The 16,036-nt window shown below is 36.7% G+C and overlaps 3 protein-coding genes across 3 annotated transcripts; 1 reads left to right on the forward strand and 2 right to left on the reverse strand.

Annotated features, from left to right (window-relative positions):
* Positions 1-1,611: 1,611 nt before the first annotated feature.
* LOC104889464 (putative disease resistance protein RGA3) lies at positions 1,612-5,468 on the reverse strand. The gene is made up of 2 exons (XM_048639579.1): positions 2,925-5,468; positions 1,612-2,786 (listed from the first exon to the last, which is right to left on the reverse strand). Exons 1-2 carry the CDS (start codon positions 5,295-5,297, stop codon positions 1,824-1,826), a joined length of 3,336 nt encoding a protein of 1,111 aa, XP_048495536.1. The 5' UTR covers positions 5,298-5,468; the 3' UTR covers positions 1,612-1,823.
* Positions 5,469-5,975: 507 nt separating this feature from the next.
* On the forward strand, positions 5,976-8,132 carry LOC104889455 (lectin). The gene is made up of 3 exons (XM_010674681.4): positions 5,976-6,122; positions 6,425-6,540; positions 7,398-8,132. Exons 1-3 carry the CDS (start codon positions 6,069-6,071, stop codon positions 7,762-7,764), a joined length of 537 nt encoding a protein of 178 aa, XP_010672983.2. The 5' UTR covers positions 5,976-6,068; the 3' UTR covers positions 7,765-8,132.
* A 103-nt stretch (positions 8,133-8,235) lies between these two features.
* Positions 8,236-11,986, reverse strand: LOC104890768 (putative disease resistance protein RGA3). Its single transcript, XM_010676361.4, has one exon. It carries the CDS (start codon positions 11,861-11,863, stop codon positions 8,282-8,284), a length of 3,582 nt encoding a protein of 1,193 aa, XP_010674663.3. The 5' UTR covers positions 11,864-11,986; the 3' UTR covers positions 8,236-8,281.
* Positions 11,987-16,036: the final 4,050 nt, after the last annotated feature.

Here is a 16,036-nt window from a genome sequence, read left to right on the forward strand (position 1 = left end):
AGAATCAATTTAGTTTGTAGGAATAATTTCAATGGAGAGAAACAATAATTTGCAGAAATTTAATAGCGACAGAATCTATGGTTTTTGGAAATATTGAAGAGAGAGAAAGTGGCGGATTTTGGAAGTATTGAAGAGAGAGAAAATCACGCATTTTTGGTAATTAAAAGTTAGTAATGTTTAACGGGTCACGTGCGTGGGCCTGGTCCACACTATTTTTAGTGTGAACCGGGTCCACGAAAGTCGGATTGTTTGATTTTTGAGTACCTAATTTCTTGTTCTATTTAGATAAAACCCGGTTAGTATTTAGTATGATTTTACTGGTTTGATTTTGTTTCAATATTGTTTTGGGTTTAATAATTGCATAATTATACTTACTATTACTGGCTTCATTATTGTTTTTATTATAGATTGATAATATTTCTTGTAAAATGGTTTATTGCTTTATTTATCTAATTTACTTTCTTTGTGTTTGTACTTGAGATTGTGATGTTTGGTATGCAATGGTATTTGATGATTTCTGATTTCAAAAGTTGAGCAATTTATGCTTTAGTTAGATAGGTTATGTCACCTAGTTGGTCATATTTTTTTAAGTTACTGAGCATATTAATAGTGGTGGATTCGATTGTCGTAGAGTTTCTCTCACTATTTGCCCTCCTAAATTCCTAATTATATTTGCATTAGCCAATTTTGTTTAGTTAATTTCATTATTTCGGTTTGCTGTAATTTAGTTAAGAACCAACCAAAATTATTCTGTTTAGAATTAATATAACATACCTTAGATTTATTGTAATTAATTGTTCTTTAGGAATACGATTATGATACCCTATTATTTATCACTTTCTACTTGATGTTGTACACGTGCATGAATAGGGTTTTTTTAAGCTTGTTTCAAAATCAATATCAATGTCATTTGACGGTGATGACTTTTACCGAATTAAACTAGTTATTAGGCCCGGACTACACTTCGGGTAAGAAAAAAATTCATTTATTAATATAATTCTTTATGATTAAATACTAAATACAACTTAGCCTAGTGATTAGAACTTTAGTATATGTACTTGAGGTCTCGGGATCAAACCCTAGACTATGCAATTTCTTAATTTTTTTATTGTACATGGATTACATGAACTAAAACTCCCAAGGGAGAGCGCCACGTGACACAGTTTCTTATTTTCGCACGCCTTTTAATATATTTGTATAGATTGTAAATGGCTTTTGTTTTTTTGATATCAATTTGTAAGAGTATAAAACCGATATTCAAATGGTTGATCCAACTTCTAGCTTTCATACCCTCTGAAAAAGATGTTACTGTTTTATGCTACCAGTTTTTGTTTAAATGCAGGGAATTCACCTTATTGTGAGTTAAATATGTTGTATATAAATGCAACAAAGAAATGTGATTTAAGCCCATTGTCTTAATTCTTATATCCCAATAAGATATATTAACTAGTTTTGAAGAATGTTACAATGGACAATTGACTGATAGATAGGTTTGGCTTTTGGCAATGTCTGAGAGATTAGATACAACTCTACAAGTGTTTCGTTCCAAAACCAATGACAATAATATTTTTCTTTTGGGTTTTTGAAGTCTTGTAGCTTACGCTGAACATATACTATAAACATAATTACATTAGAATTAAGGAATATATTACATCAAAAAGGATCTAAAATAACTTCCTTCTTCGAGTGAAATTCATACACATGATAAATCGTACATGTATGAAGCTGCAGACAGTGTATGTAGTTTGTCTCTTAAGGTATGTTTATCTTTGCCATTTCTACAGGCTGATTACACTTTGGCTTTAACTATATGGGGAAAAGCTTTATTTGCTTTTTAGACAAGCAAAGTAACCTTTCTTAGGACCAATAAATGATTCTGGTGCAGGATCCATGATAGAGTCAAGCTCCAAATCCGCAACATGACTGATCATCTGCCAATACTTTCCCCCTTCATCCTTGTTGCATTCTTGTGAGAGTGGACAACATCCTTGAATGCTTAAATGCTGGAGCAAGGGGGGAAGTCCATCTGCCGGCAATGATTCAAGTTTTGCACAGTCCTCCAGGTGTAGATCCTTAAGTGATGTAAGGCTTGCTAGATAGTTTGTTGTAGGAAAAGATTGCAGCCTTGAGCAGTTCTGAATACTCAGGTATTCGATTGATGTTGGGAGCCCCTCTTCTGGAAATGCCGCGAGCTTTTCACATCCTGAAATGGAGAGAAGCTTGAGGGAAGTGAGGTGTTGCAATGTACCATCTGGATGTAATAATGACACAAGATCCTGGCAGTTGTGGATATACAAAGCTTGTAGCTGAGGAAGATGTGGTAATTTGGGTAATGAGGTCAGGTTGGTGATGTTGGAAATTATCAGTGAGTACAACGAGTTTGTGCTCGGTATTGATTCGATGAGGCTTGAACCATTGCATTTATCTAGTTCCAGACACTGAAGACGTTGGCTGTGTTGTGGGGTTGGAAGTGTTCTTATAAGAGCACTCCTACTTATCTGCAACTTCTGAGGGGAAAACATTCGTGGCAGTTCTTTTAGTCTCGGACAATTGATAATTTTCAATTCTAGAAGAGCCATGTATGAATATCGTTCTGAATGGACATCTTGAATTCCACGTTTCCTTTGGACAATGTGCATATGTGCTTCTCTCCAATCTTCTAGCAAGGCATTGTTGCTGAGGGTCAAAAACATCACATGTGGCATCACCGACAGAGCCTTTAGTGCATCACATTGCTTGATTTTCATGACCCTGAGATTTGGGAAGATGTGTGGGAGTTCCTGCAACTGTGGGCATTTAGAAATAGTTAGCATTGTTAAGGAATGATATAGTGTATTTGGCCACTCAACCAAATGTGACATTCCTTTGATAATAAGCTCCTGAAGGTGTGGTAGAGGACCAAGAGAGAGTGTTCTGCAACCTGCACAATGATTTAAGGAGATCTTGTACAAATTCTGGAGCATTGCATTACTCATCCAACTTGAAAATCTAATTCCTTTGTACTGATGTATGTGAAGTTCCCGAAGGTTTTGATAAGGTTCAAGATCTTCAAGGACTCGCTCTTGCGCCGTTTGATCTTGTGGATCAACATCCTCCTTGCTCCATTCAAGTATCAACTTAGTAATCCCTTCCTTCTGTTTCATCTCTGCTGCCTTTGCATCAGTCGAATTTTCAAGCTTACTAATGTGTAGTGTACCTTCTAGACTGTTCATCATCTTCAACTCTTCAATTCCATATCCACGCTCATGTCGAACATGGAAAGAGTGGAAATTGTGCAAATTAATTAAGCCTCCAATTTTTGGAGGGAATGTAGAACACTTGTACAAAAACATCTCATCTAGCTCTAGAAATCGAAGATTTCTAAGGTTTCCAAGTTCCTTTGGCAATTCGAGAAGCCAAAGACACCCCAGGAGTTTAAGTACCTGCAAATTGTAGAGGCTGCAAATGGTGTTAGGAAGAAACCTTATCTCATTTTTTGATAAGTCGAGGTAACGCAACAACTTTAGATCTCCTATCGATTTTGGCAAATCAACTATGTTGCTTGAACTGAGATCTAAAACTCGCATGTATCTGAAGGCACGAAACATCTTGTCAAGAGCTTGGCCAAAATCTCTAGGGTAGTTGTTCGGTAGCAGTAGAGTTCTCAGCTTCTTAGCTTTTAGCATCTCTATCACAGGTGTCTGAACATCTTTACAGAGAAATGATATATGCCGCGATGTCTGTTCAATAGAGCTAGGTTTGTTTTCCTCGACTTGCTGGCAAGCACTTGAGACAGATTTCGCTAGATCATGCATTAGATCGTGCATCTTATACCTCTCCTTGTTGTCGATATTTAAGAACTGAAAGAAGCACCGAGTTAGCAACTCATCAAAATAATCAATTCCAGTTTCTTCCATCTTGTCTTCTCCACTCGGCTGGATGTAATCTTCAGCTATCCACAGTTTGACCAGATCCTTTTTATCAAACATATAGCCCTTCGGGAATATATAACAGAATGCAAAACACTGCTTTAGTTGAGGACGGAGATGATCATAACTCAACTTGAGAGAGGGCAAAATGTTTGGAGCCCCATTTCCAAGATTTGATTGCTCTGATTCCCAAATGCCATTTCTTAAGATTCTCTGCCATTTAGTGATATCATCAATGCCACGCAACAGACTCGCCATTGCCTTCACTGCTAGAGGGAGGAAGTTGCACCTACGGATGATTTCTCTACCTATCTTTTCTAAATCTTTTGAATATGATTCACCTAGAAAGACTCTCTTCTTGAACAAGTCCCAGCAACGCTCCTCTGACAAGTGGCCTAAGGTATGTGTACAAATTGCACCCATAATCTTTCCGACATTACCATTTCTACTGGTAACCAAGATTTTACTTCCTTTTGGACATAAATTCAGGAACTCTTGAAGAGGTTCCCAATCTAGTTTCTCAACCCATACATCATCGAGTACTAGTAGGAAGTGTTTTCCATCCAGGACTTCTAGGATACGAGACTGGATTGAGCTCCGAGGAATCATATCATGTCTCATCTCTGTAAGAATTTCAACCATTTCCTTGAGTATCCTATCGAAACTTGAATCCACTGAGACATTAACCCAAATAGCAACCTTGAAATGGCACGCCTCATTTTTCTTATTATAGACCCTCTCATCATTATACACTAGTTGAGCTAGTGTTGTTTTCCCGAGGCCTCCCATTCCTATGATAGGCAAAACAGGGACACGTCCATTGCTGTCAGACTCTTCTTCCGAGAGCAACCAGCTGACAACCTCTTCTTGCTCTTCCTCCCTGCCAACAATATCTGTCGTGTCCCGTAGGAAACTCATCTCACGCAAGCCAATTCTAGTGGGTTGAGGCTTCCATTCTGTTCCACCATAGTCTTCAGGCCTGAAATGGAATTTAGCCTTTTCTTGGGAGATTATGTCGATCCTTGCCACAATCTTTTTGATTTTATTTGCAGCATCTGATCGAGAGGAAAGCCATGAAACTGAGACAAGATTTTTTTGCTTTTCTCTCATTGCAACCTCAGTAGCATAAGTTTCCAGTATATCCTCCACATCAAGAGCTGCATCTCTAAGCTTTGTTAGCCAATCTGCTAATTGCTCAGATTTTGAATCTGAACAGCAACGTTCAGCATCTCTAAGCACTGATGCAATGGAGCTTAAGTTGCTCGTTAGCTTTTCGATCTCACCTTCGACCCCATAGATTTGATCATACTTGTTTTTGCCAAAGGCAACTGCTAAATCTACAATCTTTGTGATTATAGGTCCTGCCAGTAGTGAGACTGGGTCAGACATTGATATGATATTGTTTTTTAATAGAGAATATGATCCTCAGGAAGTTGAAGCACAAATGGAATAGAATAGTTATCTGAAGTTAAATTTTTGGGTAGATTATGTAGCAACAATGAAGAAAGTGAGGATCTAAGATAAAGCAACGATGATCATCTTTTCTTTGTTTGTGTGTGTTTAAAGGGTTTTATTTAAAGCTAGCAGATTTGAGAAAGAAACAAAGAGAACAAGAAACAAAGAGAAGAAGAAGAAGCTGTGAGTAACGCAGGAGGGTAATAAATAGAGGAAGTATATATGAAAATGGGGTATCTCAATAAATGTGTTTGTGTGATGAATGACATACAGATGTTAAGGGAGTTCATACTTATAGAACTTCGAGTGGCACAAAATGTAGGAGTAATACATGAAGTTGATACTTTCCAAGCTTTTTCCCTTCACTTTCCCTCTAATTAAATTCCTTCACTTTCATCAACCCACGCATTTTACTCTACTTTGAACTTTCCTTATAAATCATAGTACTCATCTACTGGTCTTGGAAAATTGGAAAAGTACTAAAACAGTGGTCCATGTTTCTGAAGTAAAACACGTTTTTGCTGTTTTCTCATAAATTTCTTAACAGAAAAGGAAACTTAGCTGTGTTTATCTTTCATTTCTAGAATCAAGGATTCCCTCAGTTGCTTCTATATGTACTCCAAATGATTGGTGAAACCTAAAGTAATTAACTAAAACTCTCGTCAAAAAAAGAAAGTGGAAAAGTAACTAAAACTTTTAACTTAAATGGTGAAGAAGGCATTGAAGACAGAGGAACTCTTCTTTGAACACAAGAGAAAGGTTGTGAAGCTATTCTGTCCATCCTTTCTAAGGATAGGAGTTAGCTCAAGTGGGTAGAGCGTTCTCCCTTGGCCCCTGAGGTCAGGGGTTTGATCTTTACCCCAGCATAGTATTATGCTGGAGTATTTCCTTAGCATGCTATGCATGCCTTACCAGCCAATGTGTTGGTGTTTCCTACAAGCTGATAGCCTTGTAGGGGTTAACCTTGGGCTGACTTAATTTCCTAATAAAAAAAAATTATTCTGTCTATCCTTTCTAAAATTATACTCCTACCATTTTGACATGGTTTTTCTTATATGCAGAAAAAATGGTTTGATAAGAAGGATGGAAGTTGTGGTTTCATGTTATATGCTCGATCCTTGTTCGTTACTTTGGGTCATCTGCAGTATTGGTCTTGGAACAGCTTCAAAGATACTGAGTAAGTTCTCTATCGATCATCTCTATTTTATGCTTTTCATGTTATAGAACAAAAGTGAGGCTCAGGGGATACTTAGTTGCGAGTTTCGTGTTATGATTTGTTAAATTATTACGTATGTTTGACTTACTTAAATCTAATCTTGGAGGTAATAATAGTAAGTTTTTTTAGGAGTGAATGAAGTCCGGTGATATGGGTGACTAGGGAGAAGGTACAAGAATTGGAGTTACGAGTACTGGATTGTGGAAGTGATTAAAAAGAACTATATGCACATACACATAAATTTGTCACCTTTTGCACCACTAAATGATGAACACCCTCATCCTAATTTTACTTCCATGACTAATTTGCTTTTAATTTATGAATTGGGTCAGTTTTGAACCGTAATATCATAATAATTAGTACTAGTATATAGTAATTGGGTCAACTTTAATGTGTTTATGAATTAGTTTGAATTAATTGATTTATAAGGTGGATTGATTGTTGCTTATTGATTTGATTTCATATGGAGTATTTAGTAGAAATTCCCTCTGTTTCAATATATAAGGCACGTATGTTGATCGAAGTCGAACTTTGATTGTTAATTACTCTTAATTTATGTTGAAAGAAAATTTAAAAATAATGTTATTGCAGTATTTCGTAAGACGAATCCAACGATATTTTTGATAATTTTTATTTATCATATTATGAGAGATATTTGTGGTCAAAGTAAATTTTCATAAAGCGTGAATACCTTATATTTTGAAACGGATAGAGAAGTCGTTGCAACTAAAAAAAACAGAGGTAGTATGTGAACATGTTACCAGCACTGTTTATATACGTAATACTAGCATAATTAATATTGTGGTCCATATAAACAGTGATGATAACATTGAAGTCGCGAAGCTGATGAGCGTGTGCTGGCTTGATGTGCGAGGAAAATTGGCGATGTCGGAGCTATCAGCAGGAGTAACTTATGAGTGTGTGTATGTTATTAAGTTAACAAAATCAGCATCTGGGTGGGAGCTTCCACTTATGCTAAGATTAAATGTGCCAGGTGAAGAAACTAAGATAAGGCAATTTAGTTTATTGATGAAACCAAGAGGAGAATGGTTTGAGTTAAATTTGGGTACTTTCCAAGCAAAAGCTAATGAAATTGGAGAGGTGTGTTTTGATATCTTTGAACATGGAGGTCATTGGAAAACCGGGCTCATCATCAAAGCTGCTATTATTCGACCCAAACACTAGCTAGTTGCTTATTTTATTTACAATAGTGTGTTTAGGTTGGAGGTAACATATTGCTCCCTCTGTTTTTTTTTATTACATTGTCTTTTGCACAAGATTGTACGCAATGTCAATCTCAAGTTTCTTAAAGGTTACTTTTTGAGCCCATTTATTTATAAAATAAAGGAGAAAAGTGAAAAACAATAAAAATATATTACCTTTTGATGGGTCAAGTACTTTAAATAAGATAAGTTTAAACAATATAGTAATTAAAAAGAAACAACCATTTAAGGAAAAAACAGTTTTAAAAACTCGGAGGGAGTAATGTATATAGGGGGTAATAAGTAATTTGAGTTATAATAAGGAAGATGATGTCGTGTAGAGGTGTTACATGATAGATGGGAAAGACTAGTGGTGTAAGGAGGAAGAAGTAGGGTAAATAGTTTGAACTTTGTAGTTTCGGGGATGAATGTATGATTACTTAAGATGAATAGTTTAGGCCAAATAGTTGGCTCGGTCTATTACTTGCAAAGCGTTATCTTCATTTGAAGCAGCAAGTAGGAGATGGTTCGGATCCAAGAGTATTAATGAAATCAAGCTCCAGGTCAACAACATGACTAATCATTTGCCAATACCTTCCTCCTACGTCTTCTTTACATTTCTGTGTGAGTATAGGGCAACCTCGAATGCGCAAGTGCGATAGAGAGGCTGGAATCCCATCTTCTGGCAAGAACTCGAGTTTAGAGCAATCCTCTAAGTATAGTTCTTGAAGTAATGTAAGGCTTGTGAGATAGTTTCTGCTTTCAGCATGAAATGATTTGAGCTCAGAACAGCTCTTGATGATCAAGCAGTGGATTGATGCAGGAAGTACTTCAGGAAAATTCAGCAGTTTCTGACACCCTGAAATTGACAGAAAGTTCAGGGAGGTGAAGTTTGTCAGCAAACCATCTTCATGTAACAAAGAGACAAGATTTTGGCAGTTGTGAATGTACAAGGATCGTAGCTTTGGAAGGTGAGGTAATTTGGGTAGTGAGGAGATGTTGGTGATGTTGGAAATGGTGAGCGCGTCTAAGGAGGGTGAACTTTGCATTGTGTCTAACAAGCTTGCACCATTGAATTTATCTAGTTCTAGATACTGAAGACGTTGGCTGTTTTGTTGGGTTGGAAGAGTTGTTAGTAAAGGGCATCCACTTATCTTCAATTTCTGAGGAGCAAAGCTTAGCGGCAAGTTCTGCAGCCTTAGACAATTCACCATTTTGAGTTCCAAGAGTTTAAAAAATGAGGCTAACATATAAAGCCCATCTTCTAAACCTCCTATTTCCTTTGTAACAATAAGTATGCGATCTTCTTGCAAGATATTGTTGTTCCCCTGGAGATTCTGTGGTGAACGTAGGACATCAGGACCTTCGTGATTTCTATCAACAATAATCGCCATCGGTACTTCACTCCAATCTTCTAGCAAGTCATTATTGATAAGCGTCAAAAACTGCAAATAGGGTGTGAGTGGGAGCGCCTTAAGAGCATGGCATTGCTTGATTTTCATAAACACGAGGGAGCATAAGCTCCTGTGTGGGAGGTTCCACAACTTTGGGCAGTTACTTATAGTCAGCCTGTTTAAGGAACGATATGATGTCGTACTCTCTAGCCATTCCTCCAACTCTAACATTCCTTTGATGGTAAGATGTTGAAGGTGAGGTAAAGGACCGAGAGAGAGGATTTTGCAATTTACACAGTGATCTAAGGAAATCTTGCGCAAGTTCTGTAGCACTCCATTACCCAGCCAACTTGAAAATCGACCTCCTTTGTACTGTCGTATGTGAAGCTCTTGCAAGCCACTGTGAGGTTCGAGATCATTAAGGATGCTCTCTTGTAATATTCGGTCTTGTGGATTATTAGCATCCTCCTCGCTCCATTCAAGTATCAACTTGTTTATGCCCGCTTTTTCTTGAAGTTGTGCTTCCTTCGCGTCACCTGAATTTTCAAGCTTAGAAATGTGTAGCATACCTTCGAGACGATTCATATTCTTTAGCTCTTCAATTCCATACCCACTCTCACAATGAACTAGAAAACGGTGGAGATTATGCAAGCCAGTTAAGCCTCCTAATCTTGGGGGTAATTTGGAGCATTTGTACCAAAACATATCATCTAATTCAAGATATCTAAGATCTTTCAAGTTCCCAAGATCCTTTGGCAATTCTTGAAGCCAAAGACAACCAAGGAGTTTCAGTATTTGCAAATTCAGGAGCTTGCAAATACCTTTAGGAACCAATCTTATTTCTGTTCTTGACAGGTCAAGATAATGCAGCAACTTCAACTCTTTAATTGATTTTGGCAACTCAATTATGGTGCTTGAGCTGAGATCTAAAACCCGCATGTACCTTAAAGTTTGAAACATTTTGTTGAGGGTTTTGCCGAAATCTCTAGTATCACTTACGGGCAATAGTAAAGTTCTCAACTTCCTAGCCGTCAGAATCTCAAGAGCAGGCTTCTGAACATCTTTGCACAGGAATGATACATGACGACAATCATGTTGGATTGAGTGAGTCTTGTTTTCTTCGACTTGATATGAGGCAATCGATATAGATATTGCTAAATCATGAATCAAGTCATGCATTTTGAACCTTTCCTTGTTGTCGATGTCTAAGAGTTGAAAGAAGGATCTACCGTGCAACTCATCAAAATAATCACCTCCAACTTCCTCCAGTGTATCCTCTCCATCAGGAAGCATGATGAAACCTTCAGCTATCCACAACTTAACGAGTTCGTCTTTGTCAAACATATGACCGTTGGGGAAGATAGAACAGAATGCAAAACACTGCTTGAGGAGAGAAGACGGAAGATGATCATAACTCAACTTCAAAGCAGGCAAAATATGTGAAGCCCCAGCTACTTGATTGGCTGCATCTGTTTTCCAGACACCATTTCGTTGGATTCTCTTCCAAAATCTTAGTATTTTCCCTCGTAATATGGCTGCCATTGCCTTCACGGCTAAAGGAAGAAAGTTGCAATTTCTGATGATTTCTCTACCAATCTCCTCCTTTTCCTTTTTATCATCTCCCAGATCCGAGGTTCTACTTAAAAGGACTTCATTGCTAAACAAATCCCAACAGTGATCTTCATTCAGATCGCTCAAGTTATACAGGAGGCTTGCACCTAAACGTGCTGCGACTTTATCATCTCTACTCGTAACCAAGACCTTGCTCCCTCTTGGACATGTTATGAGAAAATTATGAAGATCTTCCCAGTCTAATCTTTCATTAACCCACACATCATCTAGTACGAGGAAGAAAGGTTTTCCATCAAGGACTTTAAGGATACCTGACTCAACTGAAGTCCGAGAAACCTTATCATGTACCATATCTGTTAGCCTTTCAACCATCTCTTTGAGAATTCTTTCCACACTAAAATCCATCGAGACATTAACCCACACAGCATTCTTGAAACGACATGTCTCGTCTCCTTTCTTACTGATCCTTTCATCATTGTAAACTAGCTGAGCAAGGGTTGTTTTTCCAAGACCTGCCATCCCGGTGATGGTTAAAACGGGGACACGCCAATTGTTGCTGTCAGATGCTTCTTCAGAAGATAGCAACCAACTAACAATATATTCTTTCTCGTCATCTCTACCAACTACCTCATTGGTGCGCTGCCTAGCATTCGTCTCGCGCAGTCCAATCCAAGTAGTTGGATCAGTCCACTCTCCCCCATAATCCTCTGGCTTGAACTGCAATTGGTTCCTTTGTCTGGAAATGTGCTCCATCTTTCCCACAATTTTCTTGATGTTATTTGCTGCATTTAGACGAGATGTGAGCCAGTCAAATGGTGCAGGATGATTCTTCATCTCTCTCAAAGCAGCCTCAGTAGCATATGTTCCCAGCATATCCTCTGCATCAAGAGCTGCAGCTCTGAGCTTTGTGAGCCAATCTGTTAGCTGCTCGGGTTTTCTAGAGCAGCGTTCAGCATCTGTAAGAACTGCTGATATAGCAGTTAAGTAGCTTTGCAGATTTTCAATCTCAACTGTCACTCCATACACTTCATTATACTTCTTGTTACCAAATTTGTAAGCATCTTTTGTGATTTTTTCTATTACAGGAGCTGCTAGAAGTGAAATCGGATCAGCCATTGAACCCGTTTTCCTTTGTTAAACAGAAAAAACAAACTAGGATTAGTGAACTGAGGTTTAATTTTTGTAAGTTATGGTGCAATAAGAAAGGAAAAGATAGAGCTCTAAGAAAAGCAATGAAATTTTTTTTCTTTCTTTTTTTAGTTTTTTGTTTTAGAAAAGAGATGTCTTTGTTGGGCAGGAATACAGGTATACAATGGTGGAGAAACAAGGAAATGAGAATATAAGAGTTGGAGAAGCTAGTGAAGTTAGAATTGCAGACTTGAGGAAAAAGGAAAAACAAAAGAAGAGAAATATGGGAGCTTAAAAACAGTTGGAAATGCAGCTTTAGATCTTACTATTTGAGTATTATATGTGTTTAATGTTTGTATGATGATTGATGAACTGGGTTGTACTTATATAACCAGTATGGAAACATACTAAAGAATGCTAACTGGCATCAAATTGAATATTGACAAAGTCCATGATATTCCAAACACCCAAAGTCAGCTCTTTTTGTTTATACATCTAGTGGGAGCTCAAGTTGTTCAATCTGATTTTAAGTAATGACAAAATGTTATAAAAATGTGGTACTTCGTTCCTAGCTCTTTTTATATAAACAAATAATGATAAGAAGAAGATCCTAATCAAATCTCAACTCTCACGATTTCTTAGTTAAATATTTGTAGCCAGACACTTGCGAGTAAGAAACGTAAGGGAATATTAACCTTCAAATTGAATACCCTCACTACTTAGTAAATATTCGAATCCCAGGCCTTTAAGGTCTAAGTTAAGGTAAGATTCTTACTAAGTGAGTCAAGTTTTATTTGCTGGTTCATGGTACTTACAACGTAGGAGTGACAATTCGGCGCTAATGTTGCATAAGTAGGATTGCACCATAGTTGTTAGAAAACCATAACTATTAACCCAAAACACATAACTAGTATTGTTAACAAATTAAAAACATAATTGTGAACCTAAAACCATTATATTAACCAAGATACAATAACTATTAGCCAAAATTATGTGGGCTATTTTGAGGGAAAATGGATCAGAAGAGCGCAATCAGAAGAGCGCAACGATTAATTAGCCAAAATTAATACTTATGGTAGTTTTGGGTTAGTCAATTATGTTTATTTTGCTAACGCTTGTGGGTCTTTACTCTTTAGTTAATAGTTATGGTTTATGGTACTTATGAAGTTTAGTTTAATAATTAGAGCTGGTTGATCCAACCGTTAATTTTGTTACATTATTAATGTTCAACGGCAACAACTCTAGCAAGCTCATGGCCTAACGACCTAATACTTACGTACTGTTAGTATTCCTTCTTACACCTTTTAAAGTTCTTGTAAGTTTCCCTGATGTCAAAAAAAAATTTGTTACATGTTAAGTATATTGCCATGTCACATTGGACTCTTTCTTAAGTCACAACATTGCTTATGTCACTAAGATTATGTAATTCTATCACCCAAGAGAAAAATACTAAGATACATAATCTTCCTTTTATTAGAACTGGTCTAATTAATCAAGTTGAAAAAGTAGAATTATCATCACAGGACCACTCTATACTCTATAGGGATAAGTGGATAAGCTTATAAATTCCTACCGATATATTTTCCCTTTACAAAAATATAAAGATGAGATAGTATTGAGATAATCATTATTTAATCTGGATTAATTATTTAAGTAATAGTCATATAACTGTTCCTTACTGTTAAAAGGCAATTGTTCTATTTTGTCTCATAGCTGTACCAATATTTAACATGAAAAAAAATCCAGATTAAGTAGTGATTATCTCTATAATATAGCTCCCGATTGAGCTGACGATCATCCTCATTTGTTTTTTGGTTAATAACTCGGTCCTCTAGCTAGGATGAGACGTGACCAAACATGAATCCTGATGTGAACAATAATCTCGTATCAATAATCTCGTTTTTACACTATTTACATACTCTCTTTAACCTTTTTTTTTTCTACAAAAATCTACATTAAATGTAGACATTATTACGAAAAATGTGATTACCTTTGTTTACATATATATTTTCATATTATCAACCTTTCGTAATTTTTATTACTGTATATATAATTAGATATATCAATATTAACTTGTTGCAGATTAACGAATTTAAAAGTCGAAATGTTATAACTATTTAATACTGGAGGAAATGTAGAACAAGAGAGAAAGAGAGTGTCAATCGAAGGAGGCTAATGTTTTAGGCAATGGAGGAGTACGCTTATAACAATTGATATTAAGCATTACTATTGCAAAGTACCAAAAGTATTCGACCAGCTCCTCCCTCGATCAACTAGTCCAATTTTAAAGACAAGACTCATTGAGAAGGGAACGATGCTATAAAGAGATTCATATCGATAGATTGTTTTTGTCAAATTTAATCTCTTAACCTCAAACATTTGAGGAGTTCATCTCTTATATATTCCTCCCCCAAATTCTAGTTAGTATTGCAAAGTGCAAATTGCATTTTTTTTTACATCGGAATTTTTTTGCATATATTAACTAAAACTGAAATTAAATTTTACAGAACAAACTAACACTACATAACTGAGTTATCATGAACAAGATTAGCTACTAGAAGATGGGGGTAGGGGAATAACTTTCCTCCGACAAGTGTAGCAAACGTCATCAATATAACAAGATGAACTTCTCTTGGGAACCAACACACACTTGCAAAACCAAGGGTTAGAAAAAAGGGATTGCTACGCTTTACAACATCATATAGTCGTCTGAATCTTGAGTGGGATCAAGAAGAGATTGTCAACTTTCTGGTGGAAGAATTGGTGATACGTAAAGTAGACTTAGTTGGCGAGCAGAAGGAGGCACTTGAAGTTACAAATGAAGAGACACAATTCGACTTTTGAGAATCCATGCACACTTGTAGCCTGATCTTTAATTCAGGAGCTAAACTTGGAGCTTGTTCACCTTTATCATGGCCTTCAACAAGGGATGTCTCATCTCAGTTGAAGTATATATGGTAATTTGTAGTCGAATAAGAATCCATCTTCTATGATGGATGGAGAGTTCTAATGCTAATCATATGCTTTTAGAAAGAGCCATAGTAGTTCAAAGTTCTCCTTGCTAAAATCACCCTGTACATTGAGGGGGTAATATGCAAATAGGTATCATGCATTCTCTATAGTCAAAATCGAAAATTGGACCCCTCAAGTTTTGATTTTTTTTTTCAAAATTGTATTCCACATCTGAACTAGTATCGTTAATCTTGTGTTATATTTCTACAACATTATTCATCGTCACCTTCTCTATTAAGGTGTCATGCTCCTCCACTTTAGTATTGACCATTATTTTTTCGTGGTAGGGGTTCCTTTCTCCTGCCTTTCTCCTTTTCTCCTCCTCTCTAGTTCGTGAATAGTTCTTAAACGCTTCATCCTCTCGGACTATTTCAATAGTGGTATCGACAAACCTCGAAGAACATCCTAATAATGACGTAATTTCATTGAACTTTTGTTGGAATTCTCCCTTGTTTGGGTGAATTTTAAAAGCTTAGGTAAGATCATAAGCTAAATCTAATTTGTTGATTTTCAAAATTGCAACTGCTCTCCTAAAATAATTTTTTGCCTTTGTAGTATCATATCTTAAAACCGTACATCTTCTCAAACTGTAAACTACCTCTAGAAACACACGTGCATATTGCATTAAAGATGGAAGTGAGAACGGATAGTACATTGTAACTTTATCATAATGGAGCTTGGCTAGGCGTCCAACCGTTTGAGTCTCTTGGTGGACTCAAACGGGGGCAATTTGGTCATTTTATGTGTTGAAAATTTTACGCGCGTGTGGCAAGGGTTTGCTTGGTACCAATGCTAGGTTATAATGGTACCTACCATTGTTCGAAAATATTGATACCAAAGTAAGGTTTGCTTGGTACCAGTCCTGATAACAATTTGATACCAATGCCAGGTTATAATGGTACCATTGTGTTTTTTTGGGGTGTTTGAGTCTCTTTTGGACTCAAACAGTTGGTTACCAAAGCTTTCTCATCATAATGTGTGCATAATTAACAAATATCTTCTCATTTAGTTACTCACCGGAGAGCTCCCCAAGGGAGCACATGAATTGATATTACCTTTGACTGTCTGTATTCTGAAATGAGTAAATTAGTTATTAGGCCCGGGCTATGGCCCGGGTAAGAAAAAATTTCATTTATTAATATAACACTT

This window comes from Beta vulgaris, chromosome 1, assembly GCF_026745355.1.
Source record: "Beta vulgaris subsp. vulgaris cultivar EL10 chromosome 1, EL10.2, whole genome shotgun sequence".
Classification (NCBI taxonomy): domain Eukaryota; kingdom Viridiplantae; phylum Streptophyta; class Magnoliopsida; order Caryophyllales; family Amaranthaceae; genus Beta; species Beta vulgaris.